At 37.6% G+C, this 19,481-nt stretch overlaps 2 protein-coding genes across 2 annotated transcripts in view; both read left to right on the forward strand.

Moving 5' to 3' along the window:
* Window positions 1–19,481, forward strand: part of magi1b (membrane associated guanylate kinase, WW and PDZ domain containing 1b) — a 1,153,738-nt gene that overhangs the window by 427,617 nt on the left and 706,640 nt on the right.
* On the forward strand, window positions 6,694–11,092 carry si:ch211-1a19.3. The gene is made up of 5 exons (XM_048172289.1): window positions 6,694–7,311; window positions 7,947–8,043; window positions 9,940–10,093; window positions 10,330–10,460; window positions 10,575–11,092. Coding segments are annotated over exons 1-5 (708 nt in total). The 5' UTR covers window positions 6,694–6,987; the 3' UTR covers window positions 10,577–11,092.

A 19,481-nucleotide genomic window follows, 5' to 3' on the forward strand; every position in this document is an offset into this window, starting at 1 on the left:
GCTCCAAAAAAATTAAAATATTTGCATAATATCAGGTGTCTGAAGATCAAGATCCCAGTCAGTCAAAGGTGATGTGTCTGAACAAAATAAGATTCTTGTCTGATGGGGACAGTGGATCTCTTGGGCTACCACTCCCTCCTCTGGGTCAGCATCAGAATTTTGTTAATGGAAAAGTTGCTCCACTCCCTGGAAAATAAGAAATCAGATGTATTATAATCTAACAATACAAACTGCTTTGAATTCCCACATAACAAATTATGCAGACTTAAAATATTTCAAACAAATTATATATAATTTCAGCCATAATTACTTTCATGTATTAGGTTTTGCATTTGGCCATACAGTACTGTGCAAAAGTCTTAGCTTTGTTGTTTTAGCAATGTTTTAATGACCACCCATGTTTATTTTTTGATCTTTATTACAATGCAAACAGAAAATACAGGAAATATGCACACAAAAAAATCAGAACAAAATGGATTCTATAAACAAAAATCAGTATTTAATGTGACCTCCTAGACTTCCAGTTTTTTCAAAGGAGAAACTTCTGATCAGATTTTGAGTTTTCTTGGCCTTCCAGTCATTTTCCATTGCACTTAGGTTTGAGAGAGCCAGGTTCTCACTATTAACTCAAGTGTAAGGAGAGGTCACTAAATACTTGCCACTTTAGCCTGTAGAAGTCTTTTTTTTTCTTCTGTTTTTTAATAATGCTTACAAATTTAAAGTATTTCCTGGTCATATTCTAATAAGAAGTATGAAAAAAAAAATTATATGGTCACTATACCATTGCTAAAACAACATCTAATGGTGTCCTAAGACTTTTGCACAGTACTTTATATGTATTATTATTAAAGACTACCTTTTTCCCTTTAAATATGATCTAATCCAAGGCTGTATGTACAGTACATAACCAGATCCTGTAATGATTGGGTTAAATCAAGACAACACTGCTGTATAAAGTGGGCTCTAAATGAGCTCTAAAATACCTCTCCATCTGAAAAAGCAAAAGCAAGTAATGTTACTTATATTGATTTTGTAAACGTAAAAAAATACTGACTTACCGCAAGTATCCAGATAACGACGATGATTGATGATAATGATGATTATATCATTCGTCTGTGCTAGGCCTAAGAAATCATCTCACTATAGTAGCAGCAGCTACAGATAAAATAATAAAAACGCCTATCTTTACATCACTAAAATGAAATAAGAAGCTGCTTACAGACGCTCACCTCCACACATGTAAACACAACACTTCACTTCCAGGTCAAGTAGAAGCTGTCAATCAAAAACTCAGTAGCCAATGAGAACACACCACTGCTGGCCCCGCCCCCGCGAGAGATTTGTGCCAGAAAGATGAACGAAAACTCTGGGATCGTAAACGAAAACTTCAGAAGCATAAATGAAAACTCTGGAAATGCTTTTGCAAGTAAAGATCAGTGAAAGAAAGAAAAGAAACTGTTAGCAAAACATGCAGTGTATTAAAAACAAAGTCAAAAAAATAAATCGCAGGCAAAATGTTTAAGTTTCAAAGACATTTTATTCAGTTTCAATTTATATTTTTATTAGTTTTCTTGAAAAGTTACGTTCATTATTTTTGGAACAAATGTAATTCCATAAACACCTGTTGACTATAAAGAGTTGCTTGTATTCCACATATTGTGCCTGGGGCACGTTCAAGCTCAAACCGGTGTGCAACGTTTTGCTACGGTTTCCGGGTTGAACGACATGTTTCCTGGAAACGGTGTGCAACAGGTTTGAGATACTTTTTCACTTGTTTGTTGGGTCAAAATGTCAGCCCATTCAGCATCAACATGCATATAAACCATGCGGTATTAAAGAAACAGCTCGTAAATGTAATTAACATCAATAAATTCACAAGAGCAAGTATATTGTTTGCACATGTATTTATGTAAAATAACTTTAAATAATAAGAACACAAGTAGCTATAGATCTGGAATTTATTTAAGTCTGTCTAAATATAATTTATTTGCAATGTCTTCTGGTCCATATCTTTTCCTTAGGATGATGTGCTAGACACTGATTAATGTAACATAAAAATACTATACTTCTATATTTTGCTATTGTATTGTGGAGTGATACTTTCATAAACTTTCATAAACAAATGCAAATGTTGGATCACAATAATTAGGAACCACAGTTTCCACAAATCCCTTCACTCGATTGGGATGTTCTCTTTTATTCTGGACGGCAAGGGCAGTGACTGTAATATTGAGCGTATTTTGCAGTATTAAACACGTATATATACCGATTTCATCAGGCTCAGAAAATTCTTCAAAAAGAACACAAAGTATGGCCTTCTCAGCTGCCATAGTTGCAACTCTTGCGTCATCAGAATGGGGTGTTCAACGCACCACCGTTTCTGTTTAAAAAAACGTTTTGCAACGTTTTGTCGGGGCTGAACACAGCCCTGATGAAGACCTGGGCTGCATTCAGCCCCGACAAAAAAAAAAACTATTTTGCCATTAATGTAAATAAACATGTGCAAACAACTTGCTTTTGTGAATTTATTATGGTGTTAATTACATTTACGAGCTGTTTCTTTAATACCGCGTGGTTTATATACATGTTGCCGGTGATTGGGCTGACATTTCTGACACACCCACCAAACAAGAGGAAACGTATCTCAAACCCGTTGCACACCCCCTGCGTTCCATTCGGAAGAGCTCATCCCTATGCCCTAATCCCTTCAAAGGGTTTACCCTCCGGAGTGAGAGCTTCGAAGGGATGAAGGGTGTAGGGGTCAAAAAAACTCTTCTTTTGGAACGCACTTCTGCGTCATCTTAACGAGACAATCAAAGAGGAGTAGATTTGTTTAGCGTTAGTTTATTTATTTATTTTAGGTTTATCGCATGTAGGCTATGTGTCTATGTATTTTAAACATTTGAATGGACTGATAAAGGGAGCTGTAAAGTATTTTTGTTGAAGTACAATGTCATTTTGACCATAATAATGTACCAAATCTAACTCGTATAAATATTACAGTAGTATAGAAAAATACTATATATACATTTATAGGTAAAATCGAACTCCTATAACCTCCTGTACCCATTCTGTGACGTCAAAGAACTTCCCTGTGCAAAGGATCATAGGTGCCCGAAGTGTCCATCAGTTGTACCCTTCGAAATCCTTCATTCCGAAGGGCCCTTTGAAGTGGCCAGTTTTGAGAACTTCGGTTTGGAACGACCCTTCAACATGGCGGCCATGATTATTTTCACTCCGAAGTGCCCTTCGGAGGGCGATATATCCCGTTTGGAACGCACCGACCGTTTCCAGGAAACAAGTCGTTCAACCCGGAAACCGTATCAAAACGCTGCGCACCGGTTTGAGTTTGAACGTGCCCCTGTTTGTCGAAAAGTTGCATTGAATAAATAATTTAATGGAGCAGTTATTTTCAGTGTGTGGACTTCATATTTCTTTTTTCACCACCTCATTATAATGCCTTGGCATAGGATACAACATGTCTTTAGAACAAATATATATATTGGGAGAATGTTTATTTTCAGCCACTCTTAATCTCAATTTCCTTTTTGTTTGACTGTATATAAAAATGTCCACATTCACATTCCTACCTGAAAATTACATAAGAATTAATAAAAGACTCAACTGGATACCCTTTTCCAGAAAACACATCAATTAATGTTTTTTTTTTTTACAGTGCTATCACAAATTATTACAGAAATTGTTAATAATTTCGATTTCAAAATTATAGACTACCTCCTCAGTCGAAATCTATTAATTATATCCGGCAACTGAATTTCATAGTCCCTTTCTAAATCACAAATACATTTTTGAATTTCATTCTTTGAAACTGCCCATAAGGAACATTTTTAAATCAACCAAGGTGGATGAAAACCATTAGCTCTGAATGGTATTACAATCTGTTAATTTCTGGAAAATTGAAGTAAATAAATCACCATTAACATTAGTAATTTTTAAAAATATGAAATTAATTTCAGACATTGAATACTCAAGGCTCAATTTCAAATTCTGATTTGTACCGTTAACACTCCCCCAGGTTAACCAGTTGTTTTGATGACTCACTATTTGCTAATAGTTAAAGAATGCTTGAGTGAACAATGGATGTGTTTCCTGAAGAAGGCTTCAGCCAGAACTAGTTTATCAAACTTTTTAATGTTTTAATGAATTAGCCCAGCGTATTAAAGGCTTTTTAGTTTAACTATTTAAGTGCCTTGGAATATTTTGTTTCATCAAATGTTTTAATCATGTACATAATCAGTGTTGGGAAAAGTTACTTTTAAAAATAATGAGTAACTCTCTAAAAAGTAACTGATTACATTACCTAGTTACTTTTTATGTAGCTAAAGTAATGAGTTATGTTACATTACTTTTTCTCACCTGGGCTTGCTTGTTTGTTTTTAATAACAAAAAACAAAAAAAGAAGTTATATTTATGGCATATGTAAAGGCCCTTTACAGAGCCCCGCACATAAAAAATAGTAGGCTAAATGGTGCGCAGGATTTACTTATTCGTTCCCTCGATTTGCCAAATCATGCACACGACTTATAAATCGAGGGAACGAATTAGTAAATCGTGTGCACAAATAACTTTTTTCCTGCATCTCATGTGCGGGGCTCCGAACTTTGTCATTAGTGAAATAAATAAGCAAGGGGGAAGGGGAAGTTCAGGGGAAGTTCAATGCTCTTACTTCAGCAAAATGTAATGTTTATCTAAAGTGATCATTGGATCATAGTTCAGCAGCAAAGACATTGGTTAATAATGATTAAATACATGAAGGATATTTAATTATTGAAGGTTTGTGTAATATTCTGAGTTTGCATTTTACTGTTTTTATTAATTTTGAGGAATACGGAATTGAAATGAAATGAGTAAATGCATGCTTAAATTTAATCTTGCACTAAAATAACCATCATGCTCACACAGCGCACACCTCTGCACTTAAATTTCTCTCAACATAGGGACAGAAGAGGTGTCAGTAAATGGGAAATTGGTAAACAAAGTATAGTTGTTAATTATTAATTGTCAGTAGTTTGAAAAATTAAAGGTGATAGAGAGGATTTTTTCGTCAACTGAGAATCCAAAGACTTGTTAGTGAGTTTTTGAAATGAGCGCATGCGTAAGAACAGCCCCCCTCCTTCACAACTCATTTCAAAGGAACGCCTCCCAAAACTCGTGCACAAGTATTGGAACACGAGTGTTTGTTTACCACCGGCATTCGCTGTGTTGTGTTAGTGGATTCATTATGTCGGACTCACCGCAGGTAACTCATAATCTGCAGTTGTTACTCCTGTCTCCTGACAAAAACATTGCATGCAGCGCCTGTGGAGTGTAGAAAGTTACTGGAGCGCGCAGCCGCGCTCGTCTCTCACAAGGAACGTCATGGCAGTGATTGACAAGCCAGATGGCCAATCCGCGCATGTCTCTCACAAGGAACATCACGGCAGTGATTGACAAGCCAGAGAACCAATCGTTTACGCGATTGGCTGATGTTTTTAAGGTCCTACCTCATGCACAGATGATGTATATTAATATTATTACTTTCAGTGCACCTAATAAATAGTATTTTATCAGTTAGTAAAGACAGTTTCAAGTAATATTGCAAAAATGTATAAAACAAAACATCCTCTTTAGCACCTTTAAGTCAAATATTTTGTTGTAAATGTAAATGTAATGCATTACTTTCCTAGTTACTTAAAGCTGCTGTCCGTAACTTTTTTTTGGTTAAAAATACATAACCAGCCAGTGTTCAAAACTATCTCCTTACCTTAGCCCGATTTACAAGAGTAAGCTATTATTAAACTTACCGTTGTGAATCAGGCCAAGTTAAGGAGATAGTTTTGAACACTGGCTGGTTATGTACTTGCTCAAAAATTGATTTCGGATCATTTTTAACCAAAAATGGTTACAGACTGCAGCTTTAAATATGATACAGTAGGCATTACGGTTAATACTTTATTTTTAGTCAATTATAAAATGTTTACTTTTTTCATTTATATTAAATTGAATCAGAAATAACCACGACCCTCCATAGAACAAGCGTTTTGGAAAATGGATGGATGGATGGATGACATTACACAATAAATAATCTTCCACCACTAGAACTGTGCAAAACCACCAGATGCTATTAATCTTCCCAAGTCTGACAAAATCTATTTCAAAATGCACCAGAATCTTGCAAAAGTTCATAATTCAAACACAGGAATTCAATACAAGGCCCATGGAAACAGCCGCAACACTTCAGCATAATGTAATCACCCCCCCAACAGATGACTCATCACTCGAAGGAAACATTGAGCAGCAGAATTTCGAAGGTCTGTTCTAACTCAAACCAGCACGCACTGCTCAGAACTGCTGCTGTTTAATGAGCTTTTATGTGCAGTCTATGAAGATTCAATATCTATAAACCAGTATCTATATCTTCATAAAGAGGAAGTGAGCAACAGATATTATCTATATAGAGAAAAATAGATGATTTCATAAGGTCAGTTCTAACTCTGAAAAGCTGCTGTATGTGTTTGTGTGACTAAAAGGGCAATGGACACTCCATGCTTGGCAAAAGTTCAGGAAACACTGAGTTGCTCCTGCACCAAGTCTCTTAAAAATGTAAAAAAAAAAAAAAAAGCAGAGGTACCGCTCTGCCAAGAGCCGGGAACCCTGCCAAAACACTCCCCAGTACAGAGGAATGGAAACTGAAACACACTCTTTCACTAAAAACAGGAGGGAGGTGACTTTTGGTTTGCCCCATAACGGCGAGGATAGCCTCTAACTGATGTCACGTTGCAGTAAGCTGTGTGTTTGCAGTGCTGAGGAACTGGACGGCAGGTCCCAACATCAGGAGCAGAGCCACTCCCCTTTCCTGAGCTGAGCTTGGAGGGGAAACCCAGGCTTTAAAAGTTTCATTTCACATAGAAGAGAGTCTCTCGCTGGACTCACACCCACCAGCCCACTCTTTTCGGACATCTCCAACCTGAAAGCGACCGTGTCAGGATGGCAAACTCCAAATCTTCTCAGACTACTCGTAACATTGTGATCGCCTGCCTGGCTCTGTGGTCGATCATTTCGCTTATTATTATTGTGGTATGGGCCACTTCGCCTGATATGAAAGGAGCCAGTCAGTGTCGCAAGGAAATGCAAGCCCTATCGGAGAGGCATGATGGGGCAAAAGTCGAGTGGACCAAAAACCGAAGAGCCCTCGAGGATCTGGTGAGACAGGGATGGAGGAACCAGACTACCCTACAGAAGCAAATCGACCAGAACATGGAGCAAATACAGACACTGATTTTGTCTTTGAATGACAGCCGGCGAGAAAATGTGAGTTCATCTTCTTGTTTTGTTTGGTTTCTTTTAGTGTCAACCTCAGTAAGATAACAGATTGTGGAGTTATAATGACTCAGATATGTTTTACTCTGAAAAAAAAACAACAACATGTCTTTAAGTTTCATTTTTGAACATTTTATGAAACTCAGACATGAAACTGGCTTTGTTTTACATAATGAGCCCTCAACAGGAAGCTGTGAACAGGTCAGGTTGAGTTAAATCAGAACAGTTATGCAAATATCTCCCAAATCAAATGATCTGAACATTAAACGCAGCTCTTGTCCAATGAGGGGGCAGGATAACAGTCACAGCTCTTCCTGGAAAAAAATTCCTGATAATGTTCACATTGTCTCTGGAGTTATGATGTTCCTGCCAAAATCTTTTTCTTTTATTTAAGGGCGTTATATTGTATTAAACGAGGTTCTGTCTTGATTTCTTTTGTGGCCATGTTTATGTCAAATGCCTTTTTTGACCTCTGGAGGTGGTGGTGTTCACTCACACGCCCGTGAGATCTGACAGCCACACCTTAATGTCTTAGTGCGAACATCCAGAGCCGAACCTCACCCTGGTTATGAACTTGTGTTCAATTATGTTTAATAATGTTTAATTAACCTTCTGTTTCTCCACAGGCCATTCTGACTGAAAACATCACAATTTTGGAGAGCAAGATTAAGGAATACAAACTCATCGAGGGAAACCTCACTACAGAAATCAGCCTGCAGAAAGGTAGGAAAATTCACGTCAGAGTTTTTCCTCTCATCAGAGAAGCCATGAAAGGAGCGCTCTCTCCCTCAGACGATATTCTTAGAAGCATTTTCCCATGTAACCATAGAAACTCGGAAGAGACAACAAATAGGCAGGTCTTGTTTGTGAGATGGAATTATCTACAGCGGCAGTTATAATAACATGAAGAGAGCAAACTAGCAGTACCATTCCTATAAAACTCTTCTATTTTTGGTTAGATTGGTTTTTATATATACTTCAAATGTTCATTTAAGTATTATGTTCACAGAAAACTTTGTCAAGTTCAATATAAGTAAAAATTACACTGCTGTTCAAAGGTTTGGGGTCAGTAATATTTTTAAAGATGTTTATGATAGAAGTCTCTTAGAGTAAAAAATAGAGTAAAAAATAATATTTTGAAATATTGTTACAATTTAAAGTAACTATAACTTTATTTTAAAGTATGTTCACTCTATTTTAATATATTTTAAAATGTAATTCATTACTGTGGTGGAAAAGCTGAATTGTCAGCAGCCATTACTGCTCTCTAAATCATTCTAATATGCTAATTTGGTGCTCAAGAAACATTTCTTATTATTACCAATGAAATTATAATGAAAACAGTTGTGCTGGAAACCATGATGCATTTTTTTCAGATTTGTTTTGATGAATAGAATGTTTAAAAGAACAGAATTTATTTAAAATAGTTTTTTTTTTTTTTTTAATGAAAACATAAAAGTCTATAATGTCACAATTGATCAATTAAATGCACCCTTGCTGAATAATAAAAAAAAAAATTAATTTATCTCAAACAAACAAACAAAAAAATTACTGGCCCCAAACTTTTGAATGGTAGTGTACATGTATTCTACAATTGAGTCAAGATAACAACATTTCAAGGATTTTGCTGCTCCTTCTATCATTATTTTGGTATAACCCCTCTGAAAACCCAGCTTAATCCAGCCTAAGATAGTTTTCTGGCCTTAACATGTTTCCCAGACTGATATGTTGGGTGGTTTTCAGCTGGTCAGAATGGGAGACCAGCTGGCCGCCCAGTTAAACCAGTTAAAACCCCTGCTTGACCTGACTCGGACAACATCTAGACCAGCTTGACCAGGGTGGGAACTATCTACAACCAGACCAGGCTAGGAGACCGTCTTAAACTAGTTAAGAACATCATAAACCATCTTAGAAGCTACGATCAACTCAAACCAAATTGGACCATTACATATTTGACCAGAAAACCATCTAAGGTTGTTTTTCTCAGCAGGGAACAGTTCTGTTTACCAAAATTTATATTAAGAATTTCAAGTCCAGAATATTGTTTAATTTGCAAAGGATTTCCTGGCCCACTAAACAACTGCAGGAAACAACTCCTGAATGCATGAGATATGAAAATAACAGGGAATACAAAAGCGAGAGAGACTGCACTGATTAAAATCGCCTTGCTCAACCCTTTTACACGCTTGATAATGTGGTTACCTGGAAAAAGTTAGTTGGCTTTGGAAAAACTTTTCACAAAACAGGATAGGTGTGATGTCTAAAAAAACGTTTCACACCAAGGCCATAATTTAACACCAGTGTCAAATTTGAGACAAAGCAGCAAGCGAACAACACCAGCCAGCTACCAGCTACGACTGAAAATAGTGCTCTGACATCATCAAGGCCCCTTTTAAGAAACAAACTGATAAGTTACACTGTGCCTAGACATTGCCTTATAAGCCAATGGATTTTTTTTTTTTTTCAAAGAATGTTTGGAATATTGTTTGAGGAGTGTTTGAAGAGGAGTGCTAACATTGTGAGGAGCTACATACTATGGCATTACATAAAAGAATTGAGTACAAAACATTATGAGTTGCAGCCTAATGTCTGAAGAGAGTTTTTCCATTATCATTTCAGACCATATTGAAGCCCTGGAGCACAATTTGACCCTGAAGGCCCAGGAGTTGGCATCTTGTGAGGCTTTTCACCTCGCTTCCAAACAGCTCCAAACTGCCGCAGAGAAACAGTCACAGGTCTGCGAGACCACCAAGCAATATTTAGACAGGCAACTGTAAGTCATACAACATCTCTTCCACTGCTTCTAACTTCATTTCATCACTCTTGGAAGAGTTCTTGTTTTATAAAGCATTTTATAAAAAAGCATTTGTTAAATGTCTAACTCGGAATATAAAGCATGCAGTGTGAAAATACCCTGGAAAAATCTTGCATTACAGCACATTTATTGTTGCTGATGAGATTAAACTACCACATTTTGTTGCTGAAATGTTTTTTGTCATTTGATCACAGCGCAAAGTGCAAAGACCACCATGGACATGAACCCATATATATTGAACCCAATGACAGCGGAGTCCAAGGAATCACCACAAGTCGTGTTACACTGGCCATGATTGTTTGCATCAGTCTGCTTTTGGTACCATGTAAGTTTAAATTAGTCATATTCAGAATATTTAACTTGATTACAGTCTCTGTTTTGTCTGTTTTGATAAGGAATCAGTATCCTGTGCATTAATGAGACTCTGGTTTATTCTCAGAGACGAGAGGAAGGCTGGATGATGGATTATTTGGGTACATGTTTTGGTGCAACACTGTTCTGAGGACACTGCTCAGGTGCACTTGTAACCCTGGACTTGAAGCACATATAAATCTACATTTGGAATGCGAAGTGACAACGCAAAATTCATGATAATATGTAGTCAATGAAGGTATTTGTGTTGCAAAAATGTTTGGTGGCACGTAAAAATTATTGGTTGACCACATGGACAATTTATTCACCTTATTCAACAAATGTATGCTGTACTTCATTGGTGGTAACTTTTTTTTCTTTAGTTATTTTTTATTACAAAAAATATATGGATTTTACAGTCTAGATGTTTCAGAATTGTATTTATTTTGTTTAAAGTAACCAGGCTAATATGCCAAAGAGCTATTTGGAAATTTGATCACACTGTTTTACCACTGTCTGTTTTTTTTTGTGTTTGTTTTTTTTAATGGAAAATTCATGACTTTTTGAAAGCTATTTTTGAATAAAATTACAATGTTGACTCTTTAATTGTGACCTGATAAAAGACAGTCTTTAATGTGAGTAACCTTTCAATCATCACTATGTCGACTTGTTTAATAAAAATCTGATGAAAGAGCTTCTAGAATATACTGATTAGAGAGGGAGGGGAAAAAAATAACACACACACACACACACACACACACACACACACACACACACACACACACAGAGAAGTTACACACGACTTTCAAACAAACAATCAATCAACAACAAAAAAGTAATACAATGCTCTATCAGATATGTACAATAATTAATGTTCAGTTGCAATAGTAGGCTACTTTGAATTTTATTTACTGACATTTTAAGTCATGTTGAACATTATAGTTTCATCCTTAAAAATAAAATCTGCTATAATACAATATATTGTTTATCCCGAGATTCCTCTCGTCAGTCAATAAATAGGCTAAATAAATCTGCTTTAACGATCGTGTGCCTTAGATCTGGTGGTAAAACTTTTGTTAAGTGTGTCAAAGGTTCTAATAGGTTCTAGGTTCTAAATGTATTTTTTTCTCATTAAATTCAAAGATGTTCATCAGTGATAGTATATCAAGAGCAGCGACACATCTTATGAATAGAGTGTCTCCGCAACAGTGTTAAGCGATAGATTGAAACGCTCGTCTGTGAAAAGAAAGCGCACAAGCCTGATAACAGCAGCATCTACACTCAGCATGATTTCAAAAACAACACATTCCAGTACAAGACTGCCTCTTGTTTAAAGCTGCAGTCCTTAACTTTTTTTTGGTTAACAAATGATCCGAAATCAATTTTTGAGCAAGTACATAACCAGCCAGTGTTCATAACTATCTCCTTACCTTAGCCCGATTCAAAACGGTAAGCTTGTTATAATATTTTATTAAAATAAGTTTCGGCTGGAAATTCAAGCATGCAGCCGTTCGTCTTTGTGTCACGTCTGCCAATTTAGCAATTTTGTCACTAGATTTAACGACTTCCCCGTCCCTTTTGAGACTTTTTCAAAAGCCTAGTGACAAATCTAGCAACTTCTTGGACCAAACTTATCTAGATTCCGTGACTCGCCTACTGATATGTTTAATTAATATAGATCAGTGGACTCGATTTTAGCTACTTTCAGCTGAAAGCAATTGGCAACACTGTGTCTGTTTACATGAAGAAGAATTCCCAGCTAGTATGGCATGTGAGGATGCTGCATGTGGTGGATCATTTATAGCCTTTTCTCACAGCAGCTGGTATAATTAAAGGATTAGGTCACTTTCAAATAAAATTTTCATGATAATTTACTCACCTCAGTGTCATCCAAGATGTTCATGTCTTTCTTCAGTCGAAAAGAAATAGCCATTTATTGGTCATAACTTTAAGTTATCATCTTATCAATATCTGTTTTTGATGAAAACATTCCAGGATTATTCTCCTTATAGTGGACTTCAATGGCCTCCAAACAGTTGAAGGTCAAAATTACAGTTTCAGTGCAGCTTTAAAGGGCTTTAAATGATACCAGGATCAACCACTATTACATAACGAAGACCCAACCAAAACAGTTGCGGTGTGATTTTGTTGTAGTGTTTTGTTTTGTTTTTTTGTGAGTTTGTGTTTTGTTTTTCCTGCTGGTGTCCTGTGATTCGGTCAGTTAATTATCAAGCCCTACTGTCCGTCTCCCTGCTGGTTCCGTCCAACCCTGTGAACCTTGGACTGTTTTGTGTTTTGGACTGTCCTCCCCAGTCCCCAGTCCCCAACTAATCCTGTCGTCCCATCATCGATGCCTCCCATCAGTCCCTCAGCGCCTCCTCTCAGTGGTGAGGCTACATCTCGGGCCCTCTGGTAGTCATCTCGTCATGGCTGTGAGAAGCCCTTGGCTCTGCCCTCTGCCTCTGCACGTTCCAGTCCTCCTCGATCTGTCGTCCCAACTCCTGCGCCTATGCTCCTTCCTCCCTCGATGTCGGCAGAGACCGTCGGACTTTCAGCCTCGCAGAACTCCCTCAGTACGTCGGCTCCACCTGGGTCGGCTACACCTACACCACGGAATTATGGGCCGGTCGCTACACTCTGGCCCACCACCCCTTCATCTTCGGCCAGCTCCTCCCTCCCTCAGGCTCCACCTCCGCCCTCAGTCGCTCCTGCTTGCCTTCAGCCCTCCGGATCTCTACCACCATCTCAGGGGGTCGTCACTACGGTTACGTCGCGGCCGCCTAGATCTTCGAAGTCTCTACACTACATCGGCTCTCTGGCTTTGCGGTGGGCTTCATCATCGGTGTCTCCGTCGCCTCCAGTCGTCCCAGTCAAGGCTCCAGTGATCATTGCTCCATGGCTCCTCCCTCCTGCGCCGCCGCCATGGGACACAGTCTCACCTGTGGCCTGGGTCAGCTCGCAACATCTGCCTCTGCTCAAGGCTCCACCCTGGATCACTCCACCATCATCTCCACCCTGGACTTTTGGTTCCTGCCTCCTCCCTGTAGGCCGCCCACCTCCTACATCGTCATCTACATCTCTCCATCTCTCCTCGGCGCGAGGACGCGCCTTTCCGGGAGGGGGCGATATGTCACATTCACATGCCACGTGGACTTTTAGTTTGTTTTCATTTGTCACGTGTTCTTTTGTTCTAGTTTCCCGCCACAATCGGTCACCATGGACACTAATCACATTCATCACAGCTGTTTGTAATTTGAGTTAATTCATCAGTGTATTTAAGTTCCTGTTTGTGTTCAGTTGTTTGTCGGGTCTCGTTTGTGGAAAGTGATGTGTTGGTGTATGTTCTGCTCTGGATTCTGTGTTTCTCCCTGTGGATTATCAAGTAAAGACTTATTTTACTTTACTCTTCCCCTGTCGTGTTTGATCTACCACCATTACATAACAGAGTGACTTATCCGGTCTCATTTCCTTCCACCCCTACATGGACAGGAACCTAAAGGAAGGAGACATCCAGCCCCCTAATATGGAGTTTGAGAAGCAGATGAAGTATTTGATAAATGATGTCTTGTCTGCATGTTTTCCCAGATTGTATACTTGACAATGCGGATAAACTGTCAGAAACTATGGTGACATTTTGGTTCTGATTATTTTCTTCCAACCATTGCAATGCCAAAAAGATTCCTAATAGTTCTACAGTGTACACTGATAATCAGGGCTTGGTTTTCCAAAGTTACTAGCCACTCAGCATTTTCAATGTCAATTTTGACATCGATACCATGGGGAAAAAATGCCATATACATTTTTAATATCTTATAATTTGGAGCAGTAATATTAGGGTGCTGTCACTTTAAGACCTGACGCACAGATTCATTATTCTGTTACACATTCGTTTTTTCTGAACTGTTTATATTCACTTAAAACATAACTGACTGTTTATGTGAATACTCACCATGACAGGCATTTTGACATTATTTTGATTCCATTTGACCGTGCATGCACGCATAACCTGATATTGCTGAGTTCAACATGTTCCTGGGTCAACATTTTTGTTGATCCTGGAACAACATTCAAATCAACCAATCAGATTTGAAGGACAAGTTTACAGATTATGTCAAGTTTGGGCTTAAAATCATGAATTGGTGCTTCTACATCACTGTTATTCATCATTTCCCTCTGATTTTTGGGATAACTTATGGGTAGGGTTAGGTTTAGGGGTAGGAATAGGGTTAAGACTAAATTTTCAGACTAGAATGTTGTTCCAGGATCAACAAAATATGTTGACCCAGGAACGCATCTAACTCAGCAATATCAGGATGTGCGTTTATGCACAATAAGAAATAACTTCTTGAGATAATTTTATTTAAATGTCCCATTTTCTGGATCATACTGTGTTCCACTCTAGAGATTGTCATCTTATATGGAGATGAGAGCATCTGCGGCTCTTACCATTGGAAAAAAAGCGTAACAGCTAACTTGGATCATGTAAGACACCTCAGCCTATCATATAATGGCAGTGATGTCAGTGGCCAGCATTCAAAGTGTTATGACAGTCAGTTACAGGGCAAATTCCAAGTGAGCATCTCTATGCCCTACTCACTCTGAAGGGCAGAGCCCTTGAAGTGGGGACTTTGAAGGAAGCAGGGCACTTGTAAACATACATATAGGGTGAAATGCATTTTATAGGTTTATGTCTCCTGCCTAGTTACAGTCCAGCTGTTGCCACAGCTTAAAGGGTCATGAAACTCCAAAACACTTTTTTTGAGATGTAAACAGATATGTATAGGCTGCACATCATTGAAAACACTAAAGGTACTCATCAATGTTATTCATAAGTGAAAAATGGTTATTTTTGCATTTTTCAGAGCAATTTCTGTCTTCCTTATGAAAAGCTGAGTCGGAGCAATGTCACAAAATCTGACATTGTGTACTTTCGAACATGCTGACGTAGATTCTCGACATATATATTCATGACATAAAGCTAATTTAATCCAATCACTGCGCTGTAGTATGCATTATATTATAATTGCGGTATTATGCATGAGGAAGTATCACTTCTCTTGCCTCGATCTCTTGTCATTCAGAGACATATCATTGGTGTTTGTTTCCTCAGTGCTACATCACAATGTGTTTTCCTGCGACGCGACCGGAGCAGAGGTTTGTGTGCATGTGGATTGTTTTGCTGTAATCTACCAGCACAAATGGAAAATATGTTCGCGTGAGATCGCATTACAGCGGAGAATTCAAATGTCACAAAAGTGTGGCTCATTCACCTCTGCCTGCTCTAGCTGCGTTCAAACACGTGAGCCGTATGTAGGCTGTTTCCTTCAGCACAGCAGCACATGTGTTGTTTGTATTTTGCCTGCGATGCGGTCAGAACTGGAGTTTGAATACGAACACATGAAAAATACGATTGTTATTATGATATACAGGCGGAGCGCGCATATGATCGGTTTCTGCGCGGTGCTCCGCGTTGAGTTTAATAACACTAACAGTCATTGTGTTTGAAGTCATCTAGACTAGATACATGAGGGCTTAATTTGTGTCTATCTGGGGCAGAATGAGATGCTGACTACTGCATCACCACAAGCCACAACACGAGAGCAGCAGGGGAAGCTCGTTTCACTTCATGAGAAAAAGCAGGTTTGTTTTCCTGCTACACAGTGTTTTGCCTCCACTTTCAAATGTGAATATTCTAAGAAATATTGGAAAATATTGCCAAAAACTAATGTTGTCAACTATGTTACAGGAATTGATTACACTGATTCCTAAGCCGGGTAAAGATTTACTTAATGTAGAGAATTGGAGTCCTATAACTTTAGTCAATAATGATACTAAATTACTTTAATATATATTTGCAAATTGACTACATTATTACTCTTTCCCTGCCAACATTTTTGTTGAATGAATATCTGAACATGCAATACATCAAGATGAAGAACAGACAAAGAACCTCTATTTTTTAAATAAAACAAAACAAACAAAAAATTATTTTATAGATTAATCAGATTTTTATCAAACACTACATCCGGATCATACTGAGTAGGATGATCAAAGCATAGATGCAATAGATACAGTAGCTTTCATCAACACTCACAAAGCTAGCACAGTCATATACCACTTCCTGCAGCAGGGTTGCCAACTCGTACACATTTGCCATTTCGGGCTTTGTCACGCTCTCACTCTGCCCAAGTAGGCTAAATCTCACGCCAAATTGTCAACCCTGCTTTTGATATTTTTGTAAGTTTTAATAAGAAATTTAAACAATAAACACCGTTTTGGTGCACTTAATGTGGCATAACAGATCACTGTAGTGACTCGGATAAAGCCAGGGCCACTGAAAAAGAGAGTTGCGATATGCTTTGATCTCGCCGGCGTTGCCGCAATAAGGTTACGTCATGTGGTTCATTACAAACCAGCACTGTCAATAGATTTAAATGGAAGACAGCAACTTCACTATACATGTATTTCCTGCCATTTTTGGTAAACATTATGGCATACTGTGCATTGATTATTACGTCAACGACATTTAGTGATGGAGAGGCAACATTAAAATTAATGTTAGTTTTTCTTGTATTTAACCCTCAGGTATTCCTTACTTATTGGTCACACCTCGGTGGTCAAATGTGAGCATACACCTTAACTCTTTTTTCAATTAAATAAATGTTCTATATTTTAGATCAGTAGTATTTATTTAAGATTTTGAGGAGATCTTTTGGTAGGCTTACTAAATACTAGGCCATTTGTGCAAAAATAATGGCCAATTAATGACCACTTAAAGCTGCAGTCTGTGATGATTTTTCCTCTTTGTCGCCATCTCTTGTTTGTAACCTGCAATTGCAGTCATACGCAGAATAGTTATCTGTACGTGCGTTGTGCCTCGGCACAGCTCGTCAGGGCGGATGAATCTAATGTTTGCTGTCAATCACTGGTGTGGATACTGTACTTCAGAATCACAGATTCTACGTCTTGCAAGTATGACCAATATAAGAATTTTCACTGGAAAATATCATCTGAACAAGTAAGTAACATGTCTGCCACTTTTGTTCTGACCAACTGAGGAAAAAAGCATTAGGTCTACAATAAATCGTGCTGCCTATGATTAAATCTAACGATCGCTTAGCTCGGATCATGCCAAACCGTGCAAATTATTATTACTGTTATATTGTTCTCAAATTGTTAATGTTAACAACATCAGCATTGCGTGACTATGTGTATATTAGCGTTACCTGTAGATTTCAATTTCTGTAGCCACTCCACAGTCCAAAGTCTTTTGCTTTTTGACTACGAGTGAATCTCCAGTTGTCATGGATGATTGTCATTTGGATCTTTCTGGATTACAATCCACCATCAAAATGATACGTTTAATTATTTCAGCTGCTGTGAGAAAAGGCTATAAATGATCCGCTACCGGCAGCATCCTGACATGAAAAACCGACTAGCCTGGACTCCTTCCTTTCTGTTTACGGACGTGACGTAATGACGCACAGAAGAACTGCTGCATGCTCGAATTTCCCACGGAAATCCACCATGTCGCTCTTATTATAAAACATTATTACAAGCTTACCGTTGTGAATCGAGCTAAGATAATGAGATAGTTTTGAACACTGGCTGGTTATGTACTTGCTCAAAAATTTATTTTGGATCATTTTTAACCAAAAAAATTTTTTTTTATTATTTATATTACAATTAGTTAAAGGTTACATTTAAGAAAAGGGTTTTAAATTCCAGTGCAAAGAGGAAAATTAGAGTTATTTTGTGGCTGGAGAATAATAATTTTCATTTGTAATGCCAGGGTTTACACACTAGGTGCCTGAATGGCTCTTTAAAATAAATAAATAAATAAATAAATAAATACAATACATGTATCTACTAGTCTAGTTGCTCAAAATAGTATTGCTGGTCATAACTGCTTACTTATTTTTAGGTTTTGCATTTGAATAAATATTTAGACATCATCAAACACTAGATTTTTTTAATTGTGAAATTTAAAAATGTAATAACTTGCATCCTAATATTTTTCAATAATAGTCATACAGAATATCAACCAAAAAATCCAGAAAAAACACATTATATAAAGTTATAAATTGATTAGCATATGATCAATTGAAATAAGTATTTGATCCCCTACCAACCAGCAAGAATTCAGCTTCCTACAGATTTATGTGCACGTCGAACACAGATTAGTCCCGTCACTTTAAGAAAGTACTCCTAATGTCAGCTTGTTATGTGTATAAAAGACACCTGTCCATAGAATCTGTATCTGCCATTCAAATCTCTCCACCACCATGGGCAAGATCAAAGAGCCGTTAAAGGATGTCTAAACACGTAAATGAATGGCAAGAACGCATTTAAAGTCTTCTGTTTTCAGTTAAAAATATGTAATTTAAGCGGCCACTAAGTTAATGATGCAAAAACTTGAGAAAATGAGATCCAGGCAGTTGATGATGTTGAAGAAAAATTATTTATTCATTGCAATTAAATTTAGCCTCACACGAAACTTCAGTTGATCATGAAAATATCTAATAAAACCCAAAGGTAAGATAACAATCAGAAATTTAACATCTATAATAAGAACATTCTGAAATCTGAGTATAATCTGGAAGAAAATCATTAGAAGTGGAGCCATGAGACAGCAAGATGCAAGTCAGGATAGCAGGAAAGGGTACCAATTGAGAGAATGAGCCAGGTTTCATACATTAAGATTGGAAAAACTTACATCACACCCTTCCAGGTCTTGTTTGAATAGATAAGAAAAGGTCAAAGTGAACTTTTCCGTTGTTTTGGAGGATTTAAAGAAATTTTGTGACATTTCATGATTTCCTGCTATCCAAACAGTCATTGGGTAATTTTATGGTCTCATGACGATTGACATTATCAGATGGAGTAAAAACACCCAAAAATAGCCCCCCAAAAGGGTGGGTTGACACCTTCGTCAGAACAATAGAATAACAAAGTTAACATTTTTCAAAGATTCCCTTTCATTTGAATAGAGATA

This window comes from Megalobrama amblycephala, linkage group LG21 (assembly GCF_018812025.1).
Source record: "Megalobrama amblycephala isolate DHTTF-2021 linkage group LG21, ASM1881202v1, whole genome shotgun sequence".
NCBI lineage: Eukaryota > Metazoa > Chordata > Actinopteri > Cypriniformes > Xenocyprididae > Megalobrama > Megalobrama amblycephala.